This window comes from Staurois parvus, unplaced genomic scaffold (assembly GCF_062004578.1).
Source record: "Staurois parvus isolate SC_StPar_1 unplaced genomic scaffold, SC_StPar_1.0 ptg002753l, whole genome shotgun sequence".
Classification (NCBI taxonomy): Eukaryota; Metazoa; Chordata; class Amphibia; order Anura; family Ranidae; genus Staurois; species Staurois parvus.
Window position 1 is genome coordinate 257,772 of NW_028320549.1, and position 23,280 is coordinate 281,051.

Consider the following 23,280-nt stretch of genomic DNA (forward strand, 5'->3'; position numbering starts at 1 on the left):
CCACTAGACACAAAAATACTTGAGCAATGTCACCTGGAGAGTTGGTGTTCTTAACTACATAGGTTTTATTTCTCTGTGGCTGTTCCTGCAAGAGACAAACATTGACGGTGTTTAAAAGCTCAAACAGAATTAAATGTTGCATTTCAAAACATAATTCCATTCCAGCACAATAATAGGAGCATGAGATGGTGTGCTTCACCAGTCTTAAAATATAAAGACAGGACTGCAGCAACATTACACTTGTCAGCTGTCTCTGGCCTTTGAAACCCTCAATGAAGAATTTCAGAGACAGAGATTTCACAGGTACAATCAGTTTCCTCTTCACTTCTTACCGTGCTTGGATATGGAAAATCAAACTTCACAAACGCATGCAGGTCGTTGGGTGCCATTCCTGTGAAACAGATTAATAGAAGTGAGCAATTTTCATTGGATACCAAGTGACACTACAACTAAAAAATAACCGAGAAAAGAAACTACATATAAAACATGGAGTTGTATGGTGACACATGGGGCAACACAGCCATGGATAGAGTCCACATTCTGCAGTATATTCAGCAGCTCCTGAAGGGCCATTTGAGCGTTTGTGCCATTAAAGGAAATCTTGCTTTGTCCATCCAGGGCAAAACAACAAGGTGCCTTGAATGCCCCCCTCTCCTGCATAACATGCTTCTTTTCATCATTTCCCCGAGTGCTACATTCAGTCACTTGCAGCTAAAAAATAAATATGGTACTTTTGTGAGTCAGGGAGGATGTTACTAAAGCAAGCCATACATGGATCAAAATTCGTCCAGTTCAGCAGGGACCATCCAAGATTCCATCCATGTATGGGCAAGCTGACTGTTCCCCAAATCGATCCATCAATCGACTTGGGTACAACCAGCCTGTAGGAATTTTCTACATGTAATTACTGCCAGCGGCTATAGCCTCTAGGAGTAATCAGTGTTCTGCCTGCTAGGAAGGCTCCCTGTGCTCCCGCCTGCTGGCAGAACATAGCTGAACATGGCTCAGCGTGAGGCATTGTTGATGGGGGAATCAAGCGGTTTTCTTTCCTTTCTTTCAAATCATCTATGGACTGTCCAACTCCCTTTTCTCTCACATGATCACATTGGTGCTTGTGATTGAGTCAGTGTTGCCACATGGGGTTGGGAGAGAGAATCTTCAGCGCCTTTGTAAGCTTAACAAGAACACAGGGATTTCCTTCCTCGACTGTTGAAAGAAGGCATGGGAGATCAACAAATAGGCGAGCATAGGAGAAGGTGGCATTAAAGTCAACAAGTTGCTTTACAATGCATGTGCAAAGCACAGGTTCACTTGAATCTTTCAGGTTACAAGATCAAAATGCAACTGAACAAGAAAAAAATAGATTTCATTTAAGAATACAAGTGAAAAACTCATTAACGTTTCTCTAAAATCTAACTGTAGTTCAGGCAGGGGCGGACTAACAACTCATGAGGCCCCTGGGAAATAGGGGATCATGGGGCGCCTGTGTCCTTGCCCAAACTCAAAAAAGCCTATGAAAAAGGTACCAGGGGCATCTCATGGGGCCCCCTACTGACCTTGGGCAGTGCCCGAGTTTCCAAATGGTCAGTCCGCCCCTGAGTTCGGTGACATGAAGTTCCGGGGTGTGTTCAGAGAAGTGCCAATCAGCACTGGCTTTAGCAGTTCAGAGTCTCTCTGGAGTCATATAGTACTCAATGAGCCCAGGATGTTACTGCAACACTAGTGAATGGATGCTCTAGCAGAGACACCAGCCATGGGGTGAGACAAACAGGGCCGATCAACTCCAAACTGAGTTCCAATTGCAGATCAGAGCATGGAGGCAGATACATAAATCTTAGTAAATCACACCTCCCTTCTATATTTTGTGTTACAGAAACCCTAAACACTGCTTTGGACAGCCCTGAAATAAATGTGGAAAAAAGCTCAGCTGAACTCATTTGGCCAATTTGTATACAGAGATGGTAGACATGTCAGATAACAGCTGACACCATTCTAGTGTAGTAAGGGACTATGGTGACAGGCTTTTATTCACTTCAAGCAGTTTTGCATCTTCATACAAGTCTATGGGAAAGCAAAACCAATTTGAAGCAGAAGTGTCTCAAACTCATGTCATCAACACAAGCTCAACTTCCATTGACAACAACCCTAAGAATGGCAGCAAAATGAGACAACTGATATGCTAGACTCAGCCAGGCTATTCAGTAGGTGCAGGAAAAAAGCGCACCTATTCTGGGGTTGGTCTAAAATAAGTATCCACATGCAACTGGATGCTCTCTTTGATGACTGGTTAGTGAACCAATATACTAATGTTATTATCAGAAACCAGAAAAACAGTTTCATACTATAAAAGAGTTGAGAAATGGGAGCAGGACACAGATGAAGAGGTGCTTAAAAAGCACCCACTGAATATAAATGAGCATACAAAGTAGGAATATTCAATATTTAATATTTGCCAGACAAAAAAGAAAATCTATTTTTGTTAATTTTTTTTTTTTTTAACTCTAACCATAATATTCAAAATATATAAAAAAACACTACACATTACCTTAAAACCCAAGTTCAGGTTGGAAGAAAAAAAAACTCTTGCAGCGGGGGTCCCTATTCTCCTTAGCAGTGCAAGGGTATGTTTAAATTTGTCTAGAGGCAGATAAGAAGGCTGCATTACTTGCCTTACCCCCACTCTGGCCAGCTCCGGCGCTCCAGTCTGTAGGTGGTCCCTTGGAATCCATAATGTGCCATGTAGGGCATTTGCAGGTAGAGATCGCAAGAGTGAGACTGTAGCCAGGAGGGCCTTGGAGAAGAGGTTGGGGGGGACCAGGGACAACAATGGAGGGACCCTGCAGGAGTGAAGAATAAGGTAAGTATTCACACCTTATTCCTCATCCCCTAGACAAAAATAAGCAAACCCTTGCAGTGCTGGCACTGAAACAGTCATTTTTTCCTGTCCTTGGAGTGGGGCTTTAAAAATAAATACAATAAAAAAAAATACACTGATAAAAACAACCTGCAATATGCAGACACCTCTCCTCTCAAAAGAGCAGGTAAGAATATGGCTGAGAAATATCTGCAGTTTGCTAGACAAACATGTTTTCCTCCAGAATACATTACAAAACAACTAAAGAGGAAGAGAGCACTCTTTGGAAGGTGTTGAAAAGGACAGAGACAAGGAGAATGTCACCTGCAGGGGCTGGAAGATTAATGCCTCGTACTATAATCAGCAGCATCTCTGTACTACTTAGCTCCGAGAATACTCTGTTGGGAAAGAAGGATCATGATCAGTTATATACAGACCAACAATTAGTCCAAACAACTCACATAACCTCCCCCTTTTCATTTCAATATTCTACCATTTCCAAAAAGAAAAAAACATAGACACTGTATCTGAACAGTTACTGGTGTTGGAGTCTGACCTATGCCTGACCGGAACAGCTAATGGTTGTAGATTTGACATATTACTGGTGTTAGATCTGTTCTATGATCTGCTCTGTGACTGACCCAAACAGTTACTGGTGTTAGATCTGACATATGCCTGAGCTAAATAGTTGCTGGAGTTTGGTCTAATTTATGGCTGACCTGAACATTTAGTGGTCTTAGGTTTGATCTATGCCTGATCAACAGTTACTGGTGCTTGATCAGACCTATGCCTGCCCTGAACTGCTTCTCAACATTCCTCACAGTCAGTATTGATCAAAATGGTTACCGGACTATTCTCAATGTCTTGTCTTCAAAATGATAGGGAGGTGGATCCCGGCCCTGAGCTTGAGATAGGTGAAGGATATCACAATTCTTCTTGCATTCATCTTCCATTTTTTCGAACCTGCCACAAGAACACAAACAACATCAGACATTGCTGAAGATTTAGCCCAAGGAGCACTGTCAAGACTTCTACATATTCTCAGTTTATCAAAGACGGGAATAACAATATAATACAACAAAAATATTGATTTGTGTACTTACCATTAACTTTTTTTCTTGGAGCCCAATGAGGGATACAGAATTTTATAATCCTGTAGGTTATACTGCTGCCTGTAGGGAGGACTGGATACTGGCAAACAAAAAAAACTGTAGAACAGCCCAAGGTATAACCCTCCTACTATCAGCATGCCTCAAAATAATTTTATATGGTTTAAAAATAGAAAAATAAAATTTATATACACACAAATACATATACACATACATAAATGTCACAAAGGCTTGATGCCGTATAGCTGAAGAGGTGCTTAGTGAAGAAAGCCAGCCCAATCTTGAAGACCAAAGCCTGAACCTTGGTTTGTCCAAGCCACCTAGAGATGGTGAAACTGGAAACCTGGGAGCCCATGCTGTGCCCCCGTCTGAGATGTCAACAAGGGAATCCATCTTCATGAAAGAAGCAGCAGCTGAAACATTCACACAGCCTGAACCACATCCAACCAATAGAGAAAATTTCAATTTTGTGAACTGCAGCTGGACAAAAGGGATGGAATTACAATGATCTGGTTAGGGTGCAAAACAGAGACTACTTTGGGAAGAAAGGAAGCCCAGGACCTCAATACAACATTGTCCTTGTGCAAGAACATAAAGGGTTTCTTGCAGGATATACAGTGGGGAAAAAAAGTTTTTAGTCAGCCACCAATTGTGCAAGTTCTCCCACTTAAAAAGATGAGAGAGGCCTGTAATTGGCATCATGGGTAGACCTCAACTATGAGAGACAAAATGAGAAAAAAAATCCAGACAATCACATTGGCTGATTAGGAAAGAATTTATTTGCAAATTATGGTGGAAAATAAGTATTTGGTCAATTACAAACAAGCAAGATTTCTGGCTCTCACAGACCTGTACCTTCTTCTTTAAGAGGCTCCTCTGTCCTGCACTCATTACCTGTATCAATGGCACCTGTTTGAACTTGTTATCAATATAAAAGACACCTGTCCACAACCTCAAACAGTCACACTCCAAACTCCACTATGGTGAAGACCAAAGAGCTGTCGAAGGACACCAGAAACAAAATTGTAGACCTGCACCAGGCTGGGAAAACTGAATCTGCAATAGGCAAGCAGATTGGTGTGAACAAATCAACTGTGGGAGCAATAATTAGAAAATGGAAGACATACAAGACCACTGATAATCTCCCTTGATCTGGGGCTCCACGCAAGATCTCACCCCGTGGGGTCAAAATGATCACAAGAACGGTGAGCAAAAATCCCAGGACCACACGTGGGGACCTAGTGAATGACCTGCAGAGAGCTGGGACCAACGTAACAAAGGCTACCATCAGTAACACGCTACTCCGGCAGGGACTCAGATCCTGCAGTGCCAGACGTGTCCCCCTGCTTAAGCCAGTACATGTCTGGGCCCGTCTGAAGTTTACTAGAGAGCATTTGGATGATCCAGAAGAGGATTGGGAGAATGTCATATGGTCAGATGAAACCAAAATAGAACTGTTTGGTAGAAACACAACTCGTCGTGTTTGGAGGAGAGAGAATGCTGAGTTGCATCCAAAGAACACCATACCTACTGTGAAGCATGGGGGTGGCAACATCATGCTTTGGGGCTGTTTCTCCGCAAAGGGACCAGGACGACTGATCCATGTACAGGACAGAATGAATGGGGCCATGTATCATGAGATTTTGAGTGCAAACCTCCTTCCATCAGCAAGGGCATTGAAGATGAAACGTGGCTGGGTCTTCCAACATGACAATGATCCCAAACATACCGCCCGGGCAACGAAGGAGTGGCTTCGTAAGAAGCATTTCAAGGTCCTGGAGTGGCCCAGCCAGTCTCCAGATCTCAACCCCATAGAAAACCTGTGGAGACAGTTGAAAGTCCATGTTGCCCAGCGACAGCCCCAAAAAATCACTGCCCTAGAGGAGATCTGCATGGAGGAATGGGCCAACCTACCAGCAACAGTGTGTGCCAACCTTGTGAAGACTTACAGGAAACATTTGACCTCTGTCATTGCCAACAAAGGATATATAACAAAGTATTGAGATGAACTTTTGATATTGACCAAATACTTATTTTCCACCATAATTTGCAAATAAATTCTTTCCAAATCAGCCAATGTGATTGTCTGGATTTTGTTTCTCATTTTGTCTCTCATAGTTGATGTCTACCTATGATGCCAATTACAGGCCTCTCTGATCTTCTTAAGTGGGAAAACTTGCACAATTGGTGACTGACTAAATACTTTTTTGCCCCACTGTAGCTGTCAGCTCATACACTTGCCTAGCCGAGGTGTTTGCCACAAGAAATGCAACCTTGTGAGTCTGACCGTAGAGTGGAAGGTTCAAAGGGGAATGGACTGGGAGCCCCATGCAAAACCCCTACACAAAGGGTTTAATTATAAAATGGAAAGCCAACAGTCTCTGAAACTAAATGGAAAGGGCAGAAATCCAACCCATGGTACTACCAGCCAGGTGTTGGTTCAGATCAACTGCAAAAAAGAACAGATCTGTCATGGAGAAACTCCAGGGGTGGAAGCCGTTAGACCCACAGCAAGCAAAGTGCACCTTCCATGTCTGGTGGTAAACCTTGTGGGAAGTGTATTTCCTAGCCTTCAGTAACATAGGAATCAAACTTAAGAGATGCCCTGTATGTTAAAACCTGGGTTTTAACAGTCATGCTGTTAAAGCAAGGGACCAGCAGTCAACAGATCCACAGTAGAAATGAACAGCTTTGGAACAAAACAGTAAAGGCAAGTGCTTAGAATTAGCAAACAGCCTATCAGGGCATTTTCAATCTCTGTACAGGAATAAGGCCTTGATTGTACGGGTGGCAACAGGATGGTAAAAGCCATGATTTTACCATCCCTGACTGCCCACCTAAAAAACTTACCATGGCAACTGAAGGGGAACCTTGTGGCTACGATGCTTTGCTTAACGATCACCTTAACTTGGCATGTCCCCACTGAAGTCACTGTGACCGTGCAGTAACTGAGAGCTAAACCTTAATTAATGATTGTAGCAAGGTATTTATATATAAAATCTACCTTTATAATAATAAAGCAATAATTGAGGCTTGCTGGTAAGTAGGAGAATTATACCCTGGGCCGGGCTACATTTTTTTCTTTGCCAAAGCTAGTGTAGGCGGTAGCATAAATAAAAGGTTTAAGACTCTCTACATTTCTCAAAGGACAAGAAAGAAAATGTGTCTGTGTACCATTCTCTTTGAATAACGTGACTTGAGGACAGGTGTGCCTTCATTCCCTAATGTCTATGGCCATCTTTACATTCTATCTGGTTACTGATGTAGAGACTCTTTACTCACCTTGTGGTTTCTGCAACATTTCCCATCTCAGTAAATTGCTTGGAGTACCGCAAACATTTCTAGGAGGAAACAAAAGACTGGATGATGCCAGTCCATAAAGCCTCAGATGTATGTGGACACCCTTCCTGGTGAGGGGTACTGTTAAAGCTACAAACACAGACATTTTAGACAATTGTAGACTTCTAGCTTTGGTGGTTTCAACTTGGAGAAGACCCTCTTTTGTTCCGGCATATATTTGTGCTCCTGTGCACAACGCCAGATCAATAAAACATGCATTGGCAAGTTTGGTGTGTCAGAACCAGCATTGCCTGCACAGAGCTAACTTGAATGCTGACTGAGCCAGGCCGCTTTCTCCAACATCGATATTCAACCTTGAAAATGCTATTGTGGCTTAATGGGCTCGAAAATTCTGCAGACACACTCCAGAGCTTTTTCAGAACAGTGGTGGCTGCTTAAAGCAACCAAGAAGGGGGTGGAGGGGGGGCATCTCAATTTGAATGCCCATGGTTTTGGAATGGGTTTTCAAGCAAGCTAATGTAGGTGTGATGGTCAGGTGTCCACAAACATTTGACCATACAATCAATGCATTTAGAAACAAAAAGACACTATACAGTATATGCCGAAAAAACCTTTGGCAGGCCTTGAAGACAGATGAAATCCAATAAGGTTCAATTCATAAAGATTTATGCAAGGATAAGGATTTTTATTTTATCCATGTGACATTAAATTTTGAATCTCACTGGACTCAGCCTAAAACAGCTTTCCTTTAAAAATAAAGATCTTTATCCTGGTGTTTTAGTTTTGTTAATTTGGCTTCTAGTGATAATAAAATCATATATTGTAGTATAGATCATTAGACACTACCCAAGATGTTTCAGTTTTGGTCTTGCTCATTTGAGAGATTCATATACACAAATAATTTAATATGTATCCATAAATAACATTTAATATAAAGCCTACAACATCCTTATTCAAAAGGTTCACAGTTCATATGTCATACATTATCACCACTCAATCAAAGTAGTTTCATCACAAAACCTTAAGAAGTATGATGCTTCAATGTAAATAATATCACGATCCCACTATTTCCAGTAACCAATCACAGTTCAACTTTAAAGGAAAAGGAAAGTAATTTTTTTTCATGAGTACATAATGTGAGATAATAGCAGGATATACTCTGAAGTAATTCCTTAGAGTCTTTCACATTTTTACTAACTTGCTGCCCAATGTTTCTTTTGTATTGTCATAAACACAGCAATATTTGTAGATTCGCTCATAGATGAAGCTCTAGGGATAAGCTATATCACTGGGGAGTAGATTATTTTTAATGGCTTCGCTGATTCATAGATTTGCACTGTGAGACGGTGCACTAGGGCATAACCATGTGACCAGGACAGAAAGTGAGAAGAATCTCTGGAGCGGGGACACACAAATTCCATTCTATCAATTTGAAAAAAAAAAAAAAAGAAAAAAAAAAAGGTAGGCTGGAGTTGATTTTTAGATATAAAATTAGAGAATATGATGGAATATTTGGAGAATCAGTGCAAGATACCTCATGCTGTTCATGAAGAAGCTTCAACAACTGAGAGTAAACTTCATCTGAGTTCTGTGGTGACTTGGTATCTTCATGTTCTACTACAACAAAGTCACTGTCCTCATCTGGAGGTGGTGGGATCTGGGGAATAAAAGCAAAGACTGCTTAATGATTTGAGGATATGTCAATCTGTTGCAATACGCCTACAATGAAAGATGGCTCATTAATTGCAATAAAGGATATGCAGTGGATGTGGGAATGTCTTAGATTTTTCTCATTCAGCCTATAGGTCAAACAAAAAATGATTAACCACTTGAAGACACTTTTCAGACATTTTTTGTTTACAAGTAAAAATCTGTATTTTCGGTCTCTGGTCAGCCGGTGGAACTGTGGACTTCAGTGCCGGGCTTCCCGATCACACGGGAGAGACCGGAGAGGCACTGGAGGGCAAGCCTCCTGCTACCTTTAAAAGCTGCTCAGAACACTTTTAAAAGGGTAGGCAATCCCTGGCTGAAAATGTTAATACTGGGGTTATTGCTAGCAGATGCAGCCATGGTCCCGGTATAACCACGTGAACACAATCACATATATTTACGTGATTGTGCTGCAAGTGGTTAAGCAATTGCTAGCTTAAGACCACTATATTTTCCCATTTCAAACAGTGGGATAAACAATCAAGACCCATAGAGCCAGCCTGCTCTGAGTGGATATAAATGTGTGCACACCTTTAACCACTTGCCTACAGGGCACGTATATTGTCCAGCCCAATTTTCAGCTTTCAGTGCTGTCACACTTTGAATGGCAATTGCGCGGTCATGCAATACTATACGCAATTATGACATTTTTATAATTTTTTTGAGACAGATAGAGCTTTCTTTTGGTGGTATTTAATCACCTCTGGGTTTTTTATTGTTTGCTAAACAAACCAAAAATAACTGAAAATTTAGAAAAAAAAAGTTTTTCCTTAGTTTTGTTATAAAATTTTGTAAATAAGTGATTTTTATCCTTCACTGATGTGCGCTAATGAGGCTGCGGTCATGGGCACTGATAGGCTGCACTGATGGCCACTGATGAGGAGGCACTGGTAGGTGGCACTGATGGGCATTGACAGGCATCACTGATGGGCACTGAAAGGCAGCACTCACATGGCAGTGATAGGCAGCACTGATAGGCGGCACTGACTGGCAGTGATAGGCGGCACTGACTGGCACTGTTAGGCGGCACTGATGCGCACTGATAGGTGGCACTGACAGGCAGCTCAGATGGGCACTGATATGTGGCATTGATGTGCACTGGTGGGCACTGATATGTGGCATTGATGGACACCGACAGGTGGCACTGCTGGGGCTACACTGATCATGAGCGCACACTGATCATCAGTGCCCTGATGATCTCTTAAGAGTTCATTCACAGTTGCCAAAATGGTAACTATGTGCAGAGTGATGTGCAAAAGCCACCCTAAAACACTGTACAATAGCAGCCAACAAACAATGTACTGGATGCAATAAAAGGGTAATGTGAATTTATTTTTTTGTCTGTCACAGTTCAGGAGCAGCCAATATATAATGAATGGGTTGCTTTACTGGAAAACAAGAAAAAACTCTGCAAGGGAATGCTGAAGTGGAAATTTGCCCTTAGGGCCCATTCACAGGACTGTGACTTGGTAAGACATGTGCATTTAATGTGCAGTATTCATGTGTTGATGTGCGCTGCAGTGAAGTGGCTACCAAACCCCCAGAATGCATAAAACATCATGTTTTTTTTCCAACATGCATCTTTAACATGCAGCATTTATGAGTTGAAAAGCGTTGGGTTAGGAAGCCCTCTCATTTTGGTGCTGCCAAACCACCACAACACACGAAACCTGGACAAGCACTATTTTTTTCCCAACACAGCATACTACAACGCACTAATAGTTAACATACAGGCAATACAGCGCACTGCCTAGGTGAGTTGGAGTGCCACTAAAATTTTAAGAAATGCCAACGTACTTTTTCATGTACTACCATATGCTACATTATTATTATTATTATTACTACGAGTTTATATAGCGCCAAAGGGTTTGCTCAGCGCTGTACAATAGGGGGGGACAATACATGGCACAGTACAACAAAGACAGACAGCGTACGAGGGGTAAGAGGGCCCTACTCTTACGAGCTTACAATCTGGGATAATGTACAGAAACCACACAATTATTTTAGGTGGAGCCCAGGACGCCATTGACACTACGCCGCCGGTGCCACGTGGAGGCCCGGCGGCCATCTTTAATCTTAAAGGGTCAGTCATTTGATTAAACCTGGCACCATTGTGAGTTTTTTCTGAACACTCCTGTTTTTCTTGAATAAAATCATTTTCTTTTACAAAGAATTTTATTGTAGATTGAGCAATGATAAACAAACATTCGGAACATAGAATCCTTGACCAATACATAGAAAGTTATTCTGTATGATTGAGAAATAATGTAACATGTACATTGGAAAAAAAAAAAAAAGCTCAAAACATCAGCTATAACTTATAGCAGAAATGCCCGGTAGAAAGGGTACGATTCACAGTCTTTGATGGTCAATGATAGTGTAGATTCTAAGAGAGAAAATTGCTACATCAAGAAATATTGGACAAGAGTATAATAAAGACACAGACCAAGAAGAGAGAGAAGAAGAGATAAAGATAAAAAGATAAAAAAAAAAAAAAAAAAAAAAAAAAAAAAGGGGGGGGGGGGGGGGGGAGGAAGTAGGGCTCCGGGGAGATTGCAGCAGAATCCAATCTCATATCGACAGAAGGGACTGGTCGAATCTCGATGGTTGGGCTATATCCAGCCAGGGACGCCATATCCGCAAAAATTTTGTATGGGTATCCAATAATATGGCCGTCAATTTTTCATTAACCATTATGAAGTTCATCCGATTTTTGACAGCCTCAAAGCTGAGAAGAGGAGTCTTCCAAGCCCTCGCAATTGTCAACTTAGTAGCCATAAATAAGTATGATGCCAGCTGCCATTCAGAACGGAGAAGGCCCTCCATTGGTTTAAATAGAAGCGCTTCGTACGGGTTACGCTTAATGTCTGTGTGAAGCATAGTGCGAAGGAGGGCATACACCCTAATCCATATAATCTGCTTACTTTAGGGCAAGTCCACCAGATATGAGCCATGGTACCCAATTGTTGGCATCCTCGAAAGCAAACCGGGGAATATGTAGGGATGAAACTAGCTAAACGAGCAGGTGTATAATACCATCGATAAAGAATTTTGTAGGAATTCTCAAGAATAATGACATTCCTAGAGCATTTAGATAATGCTTGGGTCATGGTCCACCAATCCTGTTGATTTAAAGTCCCCCCCAATTCAGACTGCCAGCGCTGATGATAGGAGCGAACCGGAGGGGTTCTATAAGAAATAATGGAGGAGTAAATCAGGGAAATCAAACCCGGAGCATGGGGTCAATGTCTGCACTGGCTTTCAAAGGGGGACAGATGATACGGTCCCGAATGTGTGCGTATTAGTGTATTGACAAAGTGACGAAGTTGAAGATATCCAAAGTGCTCCCGCAAAGGAATATTATAAGAAGAGCGCAGAGTTTCAAAAGAAAGTATTCGAGTGGGAGATAGAAGTGAATGTACATCGTAAAAACCATGCGTTTGCCACCAGGCAAACTGCCTGGGATTGTCCCGACCTGGAGGGAATAACGGGTTATGCAATAGTCGTAACAGCGGCAGGTGAGCAGAGATAAGGCCAGTGGAAAATTTGATGGAATCCCAGAGACGTAGAGAGAGCGTCAGCGTCGGGCTAAGGGCAGACGGACGTTTAGAAGTAGGAAGCCATGGCAAGGAGGAGAGCGGTATCGGGTGGGAGTCCATCATATCCATGACAGCCCACAAGGGAAAGTGATGAGAAGCATGGATATGGTCCAAAGGGGCAATATTAGCCGCCAGATAGTAAGACTGGAGATTTGGGACCGACAACCCACCCTCACTCTTACGCGCGAACAAAATATGTTTACTAATTCTGGGCCGGGAAGAGCTCCAAATAAAAGACAAAAGTTTTCGCTGATGAATACGCAATATATGCGAAGGTACTGGAACTGGTAAAACCTGAAATAAGTACAGTAGTTTAGGAAGATAGGTCATACGGATCGCATTAATTCTGCCGAACCATGAAAGCGGGAAATGAGACCAGGAGGTCAATAGTTCGGTCAGCTCCTGAAAAACAGTGGGAAAATTAGCCTGGTACAGTCCGTCATATGTCGGGGTGAGCTTAATTCCTAAATATGGTAGGGCCGAATGCCATTGAAAAGGAAACGTTTGCTTCAAAGTCATCAAAAGTGATAGTGGAAGGGTAATCGACATAGCTTTCGATTTGGTGGGGTTAACGTGAAGACCCGAAAGATTTGCAAAGGAATCGAGAACCGCGAGCAAATTAGGCAGAGTAACCCCCGGATTTGAAATCGACAATAGTATATCGTCTGCAAACAGAGACAATTTATGTTGGGAGCCCGCCACCTCAATCCCCTTAATATCATGATTCATACGAATGGCTTCCGCCAATGGTTCCAAGGCTAGGATAAAGAGTATAGGGGAGAGCGGACAACCTTGTCTAGTGCCTCTGGCGACTGAGAACGTAGAAGACTCAAATCCGTAATATTTAAGTTTCGCTTGAGGGGAAGTGTATACCAAAGAGATCCATCTTAGAAACGAAGGACCAAAGCCAAAGCGGTGAAGGACTGATAGGAGATAAGGCCATGATAAAGTGTCGAAGGCCTTATTGATATCTAAGGATAAAAGCATCATGTCGAGTTTACGGATATGGGCTAAATGTTGTAATTGTAGGATACGTCTGATAGCATCTCCAGCTTGTCTATGGGGAACAAAGCCCACCTGGTCCTTCTTGATCAAACGGGAAAGGAAGGAATTCAATCGAGTAGCCAGAATCTTAGTGAGAATCTTCATATCGATGTTAATAAGGGAGATAGGCCTATAATTTGCCCAGGAAGAGTGATCTCAATCCGGTTTAGGAATCATAACCACATTGGCGGTCAAAGAATCTGGGGAAACGTCCACGCCCCCCTTCACCGCGTTAAACATAGCAGCAAGGTGGGGCGCGAGCACATCAGCTAATTTCTTATAATATAGTGCCGTGTAGCCATCCGGACCTGGGCGCTTGCCCGTCTTCAGGTCTGCTATGCATTTCAATACCTCAGATGTTTGAATATTACGGTCCATTAGATCCCTATGTGCCGGTGTCAAAGTAGGCAGGGACAGACGAGATAGAAAGTCAGAAATGGATTGGGAATCAGCCCGTGTAGGGTCAGTGTAAAGTTTGGCCAGACGAAACCGGAACTCTTCCAAAACCGCAACCGGATCACTCGTAAGGGTATTATGCCGAGTGCGTAAAGATATCGGTTTGGGATGGTGCGCAAAAAATCGAAGTCTACGAGCCAACATGGAGTCCGGTTTGTTTGCTTTACTGTACCACTTCTGGCGTGTCCAGCGTAAGGAGCGTTCAGCCTCATCCGTTAAGCACAGATCCAGTTCTAAACGGGCCTGATCCAACAATCTACGATTCGATGGGGTAGGTGACTGTTTAAATTGGGCCGATATGGAGGTCAACTTTGATTCTAACTGACACTGTTTAAGCTGTCGTTCCTTCTTTCGTCTTGAAGCTATCTGGATAATATGTTCCCTAAGAACTGCCTTGTATGCTTCCCACAATGTTACTGAAGAAGAGACAGAACCCGAGTTTAATTGGAAGTATTCCTGAGATTTACGATGGAGTTCCGTCTGAATCTCCTTCAGTGAAAGCAAGGAGTCATTCATTATCCACGAAGAAAAGGCCGGCCTACATAGAAGAGATTGACAGACCACCAAAATAGGCTCATGGTCAGACCACGGTACCGTGAGAATAGAAATAGCACGAACCAAGGGGAGATGTTCAGGTGATACGAAGGTGTGGTCAGTTCTGGAATGAGAACGATGAGGGTGGGAGTAGTAGGTATAATCTGTCCCCCGGGGATGAAATTCACGCCATAAGTCCACCAGATCGTGGGTATGTAATGTACGTATAAAAGACTTTGCCGAAGCGGAAGGGTCAGAATGTTCTGCTGGATATTTATCCAACGCCGGATTTAACACTAAATTAGAATCCCCGGCCATCAAAAGAGTACCCCGTTGATGTGTTGCCAGGAGAGAACACAGATGTGACAGAAAAGGTCCAGGGTTAACGTTAGGAGCGTGATAGGACATTATGGTAACTTCTATACCTTGTATTGTGCCCCGGAGTAGAAGGTATCTGCCATTGGGATCAGCAATACGTCTCACACAGACAAATGGAGTTTTACTATGAAAGGCGATCAATACACCTCTCTGTTTAGTGGGGCCATTAGCCTGAAATATCTGAGGGTAACGAGCATCAAAGTATTTTGGGGCAGAAGTAGATGAGAAATGGGTTTCTTGCAAACAAGCAATGTCAACTTGACGAGCTCGGAGAAATTTAAATATCTTTACCCGTTTCTGCGGAGAGTTCATCCCCTGGACATTCAATGATAACCAGTTCAACGACATGGTGATCTATAAGAAGAAAGATCAAATCCACTGCAATCCCCGGGAGCCCTGAAAAAAACATTTACGAAGACACACAAAGCAAAAAAGAAAAGAGAGGAGATGGAAAAGAAAGGAGAAGACAAGAAGACATCTAATATACAAGCAATATATCTATGAGACAATAAGGTTAATTCAAACATCATAGCAGGTAACTGTGGGTAAAACACCCACATAGAGGCTGGGTAGCGGTCGGGAGAAAAAACCAGACCGCTAGTCAGCTCGGAGGGGGACACGTTGGTCCACCGGAATAACTCGGCAATAACAAAAAAGAGATATAAACATATTATATAAAACAACTTAGGCTAATACACCTGTGGATGATAAATCCAAAAATCGCAGGGCTAGAAAAATCTCAACCAATCAGTGCGGAAAAAACAAACAGCCACCCTAGATTGGAAGGGATAAAACACATGGAGGTCATGGAACCTCTGAACAACTCTAGCATTAAACCCAAGAAGTGGCAATAAAAATCCACTTGTGATGAGAGTACATACTGGTGATCAGCCACTAAGCATCAAGTCGCGGAGACTTCCTGGAAACGTTGGGCCCGCAGAGACCGGAGGGCCTGGGAGCTACCTTGACTAGGAGGAGATTTACGGAGAGGCTGGGAATTTGGAGGACGTGAGGAGACTGAGGCCTCCTCATTCTGGGAATGTGGTAGTTCCAGATTCAGTTCCCGAAAATGGCGTCGAAGATCCGCTGGCGAAGAGGCCTGGAATTGACGACCTTGAGAGGAGAATGATAGCTTGAAAGGGAAACCCCATCTGTACTTAATATCAGCCGATTTAAGAATTTGGAGATAGGGCCTCAAGGTGCGACGTTTGGCAATCGTGACTGGGGATAGATCTGCAAACAGTTGGATAGAATATCCCTGGAATTCCAACGCTAAACGGTTCCGAGCCGCCTGCAGCAGGCGTTCTTTAGTACGGTAGAAGTGTAATTTAATAATAATGTCTCTGGGAGGACCCTCCGTGGACTTAGGTGCCAAGGCTCTATGAATACGGTCAAACTCTAAACGCTCCAAGGGAATCTCAGGGGCCAATTCCTGAAAAAGAGCGGTGGCAGTCCCCTGTAGATCTGTGATTGCCTCGGGGACTCCGCGGATACGGAGATTATCCCTGCATGCCCTATTTTCAGCGTCCTCTAATTTATCTTTTAAAGTGTCCAACTCAGCATGTAGATCCTCCACTTCCTGTTCATGTCCTTCCAAAACTGTAGTTGCCAGATCCATACGCTGTTCCAATTGATGAGCATGAAGGCCCAACTCCTTTAGGCCTCTCGCCAGATCAGAAGATAATTTACGTGAGGCGACGGTAATCTCCTCTCGCACTATAGCACGGAATTTGTGTAGCAAGTCTTCAGGATGTTGTTCAAGAGTATCTGCCATCCCCGATGGAAATTGCCGCTGACTATCGCCATCAGACTCAGGATCTCCAGGAAGCTGAGTATTATCGTCTGATTCAGGTGGACTAGGCATCAGCTTAGTGGCACGGCCCTGCGGGGGGGATTGCTGTTGGGCCCGATGTTTTGGTTTAGTGCGAGGAGTGCGGTGCATTGTTAGGAGTGGTTCAGAGGATGCCAAATCACTATCAAACTATTGAGATATTACATTAGGGTGTGGAAGCCCATTTGCCAAGAAGTATATTTCGGTGGCACGGCACCAGAAGGTCACTCAGGCATTTCCTCCCGGTGCGTGTACGTGTCCCCCACCAGGGAGGTGTTCACATGTGATTCATGCTGATAATACAGCCTTGGAGGCGCTGGTAGTTATGGTAGTTGGGCCAGGTGTTCATACAGTATGTCAATTATCCTAAAGTGCTCCAGGCACCCCAGATTCATCCACTCAGGATGGGGGCTGACAGAGGGAACTTCTCTACCCAAGCATCACCACCCCCGCAAAGAGAGAGATCCCCAGTTCCTCTGGGACGGTACAGGGGCTTGGCATGGACTACAGAGCCACCAGCAGAACCAGGGGGACTCACCCAGGCTGCCCCAGTAACTGTCCCGTCTCAGGGGCCAGAGGAGCAGAGCAGCGCCGCGATCACCCCGCCGCGGCGGTAATCCACCCCGGCCACGGGATTAGGCGAGACCGCGGCTCCACACGCCGCGACAGGCCGCAAGCCCTCCCGCGGTCCGGTCCGTCGGAGAGGGGCCAAAACCACTCAGCACCCCTCCCCACAAGCCAGGTAAGGTCCGGACAGCCCGAAGTCTGCAGCAGGTTACCGCTGTCCCCCAGATGGCAGTGGATGGAGGTTCAGGCTGCCGGAGCTTTCAAAAAAGCGACTGTTCCCGGCGCCATCTTGGACACGCCCCCGAATAAAATCATTTTCATCAACCTACTATACTATGGGATCTTTCCTGTGTCTTCTGCGATGAGCCTTTTCAGCTTCTGCAGACCCAGATTGATCCCTGCACCAGCCTTTGAGAGGAGGAATTTTCCACTTCACACACTTCTGTAAGGATTTCTGTGACCTGCTGTACCTCAATTTCACCACATGAGGGTGCTTCATCTCTACTATCTCCAGCTCCTGCCCATTACCAGACCAGAAAAGAGAGGGGAATCTCCATGATATATACACATGCGTATTATTAATACGTTTCTGGTTAGTGCGCATCTCTAACTTTTGCACTGGGAATCAGCGAGCACCATTACTGGACTGTGATTTATTTGATTTTTTTATTTTTTTTTTATTAATTTATTCATTTGCTTTGGTTTCATTTATTATTTATATTTGCCCGCAATATAGTAACATCACACAGCGCTGCATTTTCTTTATATATATATTTTTGGGACTTTTATGTGTTTTCCTTGAATGTTCACCTGCTGACCATTGGAGTGCTCACTGTATTTTTTATACTCTCAAGGATCTAAGTTGCCCCTTGACAACCCATGATACAAAAAAGCCTATCTTCTTATTGTTCTGTGATTTACCGGATCAGCTGTGTTACTGCGGAGATGGCAACAATATAAGAGGAAGGCTGTCAAATTAAAGACAACATTCCACTGCTATTACAAAATTTAAATATATACATTTTCCTGTTTACCTGCCACAACTGTGCCATTTTGGCCAGCTATTTTATATCTTGTTATGACTCAAGAGAAACAGTAAACATATGCGGCTGAAATAAAAACTTTAAGTACATTTGTCCTTTGCAAAGACATGGAGTACTCATCTCTCCTGCTGCCTGTGTTGCTGATCGCTGCAGTAGTGAAGAAAAAATGGTGCCTGACGGGCATGTAAAGTCTAACATGTCAACCGTGATTCAACCAAACAGCCCTGATGTCACCACTGTATCCTGTAGTGGCACAGCAGCTGATGGAAGAAACCACAGAGCACAGCAGAGAACCAGGAAATCAGCACTCCTGGGAAGAGAAGTCTTAATCTACCCATAGATGGAATGAATTAAGCCGGTTCGGCAAGGACCATACAAATTTCAATTCATCTATGGCCATTCCTCATCGACTGTTGGAAAACTTTTGTCAGTTAACAGCTTGCAGCAAATTGGCTGCAGCCGCTGATCAAAGTATTCTGACAGTGGAAAAGACCCACTGTCAGAATACAATGGCACAGCAGGGAGGATTCCTCCATCCACCTAGCTTGTGTGGATGGGGGAATCCATTCACTTTTTTTTTTTCGGTCAACTAGCTAACTGATCAAACAAAAAAAAATGAACCGTCTACGGCCAGCATTACTTTAACAACTAGGACTGCATTAATGGATTAAAAATAAAAACTAGGCCTGCAATCAGAAGAAATGTTAGCCTGTGTCAATAAGCTATTTGATGGAATTTACATGTAGAACAAAACAAGTAATATGTTACCTGGAGGTGCTGGGAGCTCTGCCAGATTCACTGATCTGCCAGCTTTGGAAGCCCGTATGGCATCCTGATATTGCTGCAATAAAGAAATTAATTTGGTTACATTTAACAGGGAACAGATCCTTGTGTGCTCTGCCTAGCTTCCGATACTTTGTTTAGTTTTCCCTTTATGGAAAAGTAAAGGATTAATAAAACACAACCACTATTGTTTGTGCACTGCATATAAAGTCATAAAGGTATAATATTAATAATTATTTTTGGTCAACAGAACATTATCTTTATCAGTGTGGCTTTGTTCACTGGACAAATCAGCCTGTACAGCAGTTTTTATATAAAATGACTAAACCTTTTGTAGATTGAAGACAAACTCCAGATAAAAAACTTTTTTTTGTTAGATTAGCAAAGGATGGGTAAGGGGTCCAGATGCCTGCACCCTCAGAACCCGGGAAAGGGTCCCGATGCCTGCACCCTCAGACCCAAGGTGTGTCCCGATGCCTGCACCTTCAGACCCCGGGAAGGGTCCCGATGCCTGCACCCTCAGACCCCGGGAAGGGTCCCGATGCCTGCACCCTCAGACCCCGGGAAGGGTCCCGATGCCTGCACCCTCATACCCCTGGAAGGGTCCCGATGGCTGCACCCTCAGACCCCGGGAAGGGTCCCGATGCCTGCACCCTCAGACCCGGGAAAGGGTCCCGATGCCTGCACCCTCAGACCCGGGAAAGGGTCCCGATGCCTGCACCCTCAGACCCGGGAAAGGGTCCCGATGCCTGCACCCTCAGACACGAGAAAGGGTCCCGATGCCTGCACCCTCAGACCCGGGAAAGGGTCCCGATGCCTGCACCCTCAGACCCGGGAAAGGGTCCCGATGCCTGCACCCTCAAACCCGGGAGTGGGTCCCGATGCCTGCACCCTCAGACCCGGGAAAGGGTCCCGATGCCTGCACCCTCAGACCCGGGAAAGGGTCCCGATGCAAGCACCCTCAGACCCGGGAAAGGGTCCCGATGCCTGCACCCTCAGACCCCGGGAAGGGTCCCGATGCCTGCACCCTCAGACCCCGGGAAGGGTCCCGATGCCTGCACCCTCAGACCCCGGGAAGGGTCCCGATGCCTGCACCCTCAGACCCCGGGAAGGGTCCCGATGCCTGCACCCTCAGACCCCGGGAAGGGTCCCGATGCCTGCACCCTCAGACCCCGGGAAGGGTCCCGATGCCTGCACCCTCAGACCCCGGGAAGGGTCCCGATGCCTGCACCCTCAGACCCCGGGAAGGGTCCCGATGCCTGCACCCTCAGATCCCGGGAAGGGTCCCGATGCCTGCACCCTCAGACCCCGGGAAGGGTCCCGATGCCTGCACCCTCAGACCCCGGGAAGGGTCCCGATGCCTGCACCCTCAGAACCGGGAAAGGGTCCCGATGCAAGCACGCTCAGACCCGGGAAAGGGTCCCGATGCAAGCAAGCTCAGACCCGTAAAAGGGTCCCGATGTCTGCACCCTCAGACCCAAGGTGGGTCCCGATGCCTGCACCCTAAGACCCGGGAGTGGGTCCCGATGCCTGCACCCTCAGACCCGGGAAAGGGTCCCGATGCCTGCACCCTAAGACCCGGGAAAGGGTCCCGATGCAAGCACCCTCAGACCCGGGAAAGGGTCCCGATGCAAGCACCCTCAGACCCGGGAAAGGGTCCCGATGCAAGCACCCTCAGACCCCGGAAAGGGTCCCGATGCCTGCACCCTCAGACCCCGGAAAGGGTCCCGATGCCTGCACCCTCAGACCCCGGAAAGGGTCCCGATGCCTGCACCCTCAGACCCCGGAAAGGGTCCCGATGCCTGCACCCTCAGACCCCGGAAAGGGTCCCGATGCCTGCACCCTCAGACCCCGGAAAGGGTCCCGATGCCTGCACCCTCAGACCCCGGAAAGGGTCCCGATGCCTGCACCCTAAGACCCAAGGTGGGTCCCGATGCCTGCACCCTCAGACCCCGGAAAGGGTCCCGATGCCTGCACCCTAAGACCCAAGGTGGGTCCCGATGCCTGCACCCTCAGACCCGGGAAAGGGTCCCGATGCCTGCACCCTCAGACCCGGGAAAGGGTCCCGATGCAAGCACCCTCAGACCCAAGGTGGGTCCCGATGACTGCACCCTCAGACCCAAGGTGGGTCCCGATGCCTGCACCCTCAGACCCGGGAAAAGGTCCCGAAGCCTGCACCCTCAGACCCGGGAAAAGTTCCCGATGCCTGCACCCTCAGACCCGGGAAAGGGTCCCGATGCCTGCACCAGCAGACCCAAGGTGGGTCCCGATGCCTGCACCCTCAGACCCGGGAAAGGGTCCCGATGCCTGCACCCTCAGACCCGGGAAAGGGTCCCGATGCCTGCACCCTCAGACCCGGGAAAGGGTCCCGATGCCTGCACCCTCAGACCCGGGAAAGGGTCCCGATGCCTGCACCCTCAGACCCAAGTTCGGTCCCGATGGCTGCACCCTCAGACCCGGGAAAGGATCCCGATGCCTGCACCCTCAGACCCGGGAAAGGATCCCGATGCCTGCACCCTCAGACCCGGGAAAGGATCCCGATGCCTGCACCCTCAGACCCAAGGTGGGTCCCGATGCCTGCACCCTCAGACCCGTGAAAGGGTCCCGATGCCTGCACCCTCAGACCCGGGAAAGGGTCCCGATGCCTGCACCCTCAGACCCGGGAAAGGGTCCCGATGCCTGCACCCTCAGACCCGGGAAAGGGTCCCGATGCCTGCACCCTCAGACCCAAGGTGGGTCCCGATGCCTGCACCCTCAGACCCAAGGTGGGTCCCGATGCCTGCACCCTCAGACCCAAGGTGGGTCCCGATGCCTGCACCCTCAGACCCAAGGTGGGTCCCGATGCCTGCACCCTCAGACCCAAGGTGGGTCCCGATGCCTGCACCCTCAGACCCAAGGTGGGTCCCGATGCCTGCACCCTCAGACCCGGGAAAGGGTCCCGATGCCTGCAACTCAGACCCAAGGTGGGTCCCAATGCCTGCACCCTCAGACCCGGGAAAGGGTCCCAATGCCTGCACCCTCAGACCCAAGGTGGGTCCCGATGCCTGCACCCTCAGTCCCAGGAAAGGGTCCCGATGCCTGCACCCTCAGACCCGGGAGTGGGTCCCGATGCCTGCACCCTCAGACCCGGGAGTGGGTCCCGATGCCTGCACCCTAAGACCCGGAAGTGGGTCCCGATGCCTGCACCCTCAGACCCCGGAAAGGGTCCCGATGCCTGCACCCTCAGACCCCGGAAAGGGTCCCGATGCCTGCACCCTCAGACCCCGGAAAGGGTCCCGATGCCTGCACCCTCAGATCCCGGAAATGGTCCCGATGCCTGCACCCTCAGACCCGGGAAAGGGTCCCGATGCCTGCACCCTCAGACCCAAGGAGGGTACCGATGCCTGCACCCTCAGACCCAAGGAGGGTCCCGATGCCTGCACCCTCAGACCCGGGAAAGGGTCCCGATGCCTGCACCCTCAGACCTGGGAAAGGGTCCCGATGCCTGCACCCTCAGACCCAAGTTGGGTCCCGATGCCTGCACCCTCAGCCCCGTGAAAGGGTCCCGATGCCTGCACCCTCAGACCCGGGAAAGGGTCCCGATGCCTGCACCCTCAGACCCAAGGTGGGTCCCGATGCCTGCACCCTCAGACCCGGGAAAGGGTCCCGATGCCTGCACCCTCAGACCCGGGAAAGGGTCCCGATGCCTGCACCCTAAGACCCGGGAGTGGGTCCCGATGCCTGCACCCTCAGACCCGGGAAAGGGTCCCGATGCAAGCACCCTAAGACCCGGGAAAGGGTCCCGATGCAAGCACCCTCAGACCCGGGAAAGGGTCCCGATGCAAGCACCCTCAGACCCGGGAAAGGGTCCCGATGCAAGCACCCTCAGACCCGGGAAAGGGTCCCGATGAAAGCACCCTCAGACACGGGAAAGGGTCCCGATGCAAGCACCCTCAGACCCGGGAAAGGGTCCCGATGCAAGCACCCTAAGACCCGGGAAAGGGTCCCGATGAAAGCACCCTCAGACACGGGAAAGGGTCCCGATGCAAGCACCCTCAGACCCGGGAAAGGGTCCCGATGCAAGCACCCTCAG

At 46.9% G+C, this 23,280-nt stretch overlaps 1 protein-coding gene across 4 annotated transcripts in view; it reads right to left on the reverse strand.

The window, feature by feature from the left end:
* LOC149429275 (coiled-coil and C2 domain-containing protein 1B-like) overlaps positions 1 to 23,280 on the reverse strand; it is an 80,543-nt gene that overhangs the window by 13,364 nt on the left and 43,899 nt on the right. For 2 of the 4 annotated variants that reach the window (XM_089666548.1, XM_089666545.1), the window contains exons 2-9: positions 19,194 to 19,266; positions 15,276 to 15,380; positions 8,798 to 8,920; positions 7,246 to 7,304; positions 3,701 to 3,817; positions 3,179 to 3,252; positions 333 to 391; positions 34 to 85 (exon numbers count right to left, since the gene is read on the reverse strand). In XM_089666548.1, coding sequence (XP_089522674.1) covers positions 34 to 85; positions 333 to 391; positions 3,179 to 3,252; positions 3,701 to 3,817; positions 7,246 to 7,304; positions 8,798 to 8,920; positions 15,276 to 15,332 — 541 coding nt within the window. In that variant the 5' untranslated portion in view covers positions 15,333 to 15,380; positions 19,194 to 19,266. Of the gene's footprint in view, positions 1 to 33; positions 86 to 332; positions 392 to 3,178; positions 3,253 to 3,700; positions 3,818 to 7,245; positions 7,305 to 8,797; positions 8,921 to 15,275; positions 15,381 to 19,193; positions 19,636 to 23,280 lie in introns of those variants that run through there. The other 2 variants (XM_089666547.1, XM_089666546.1) reach the window with 2 other exon arrangements.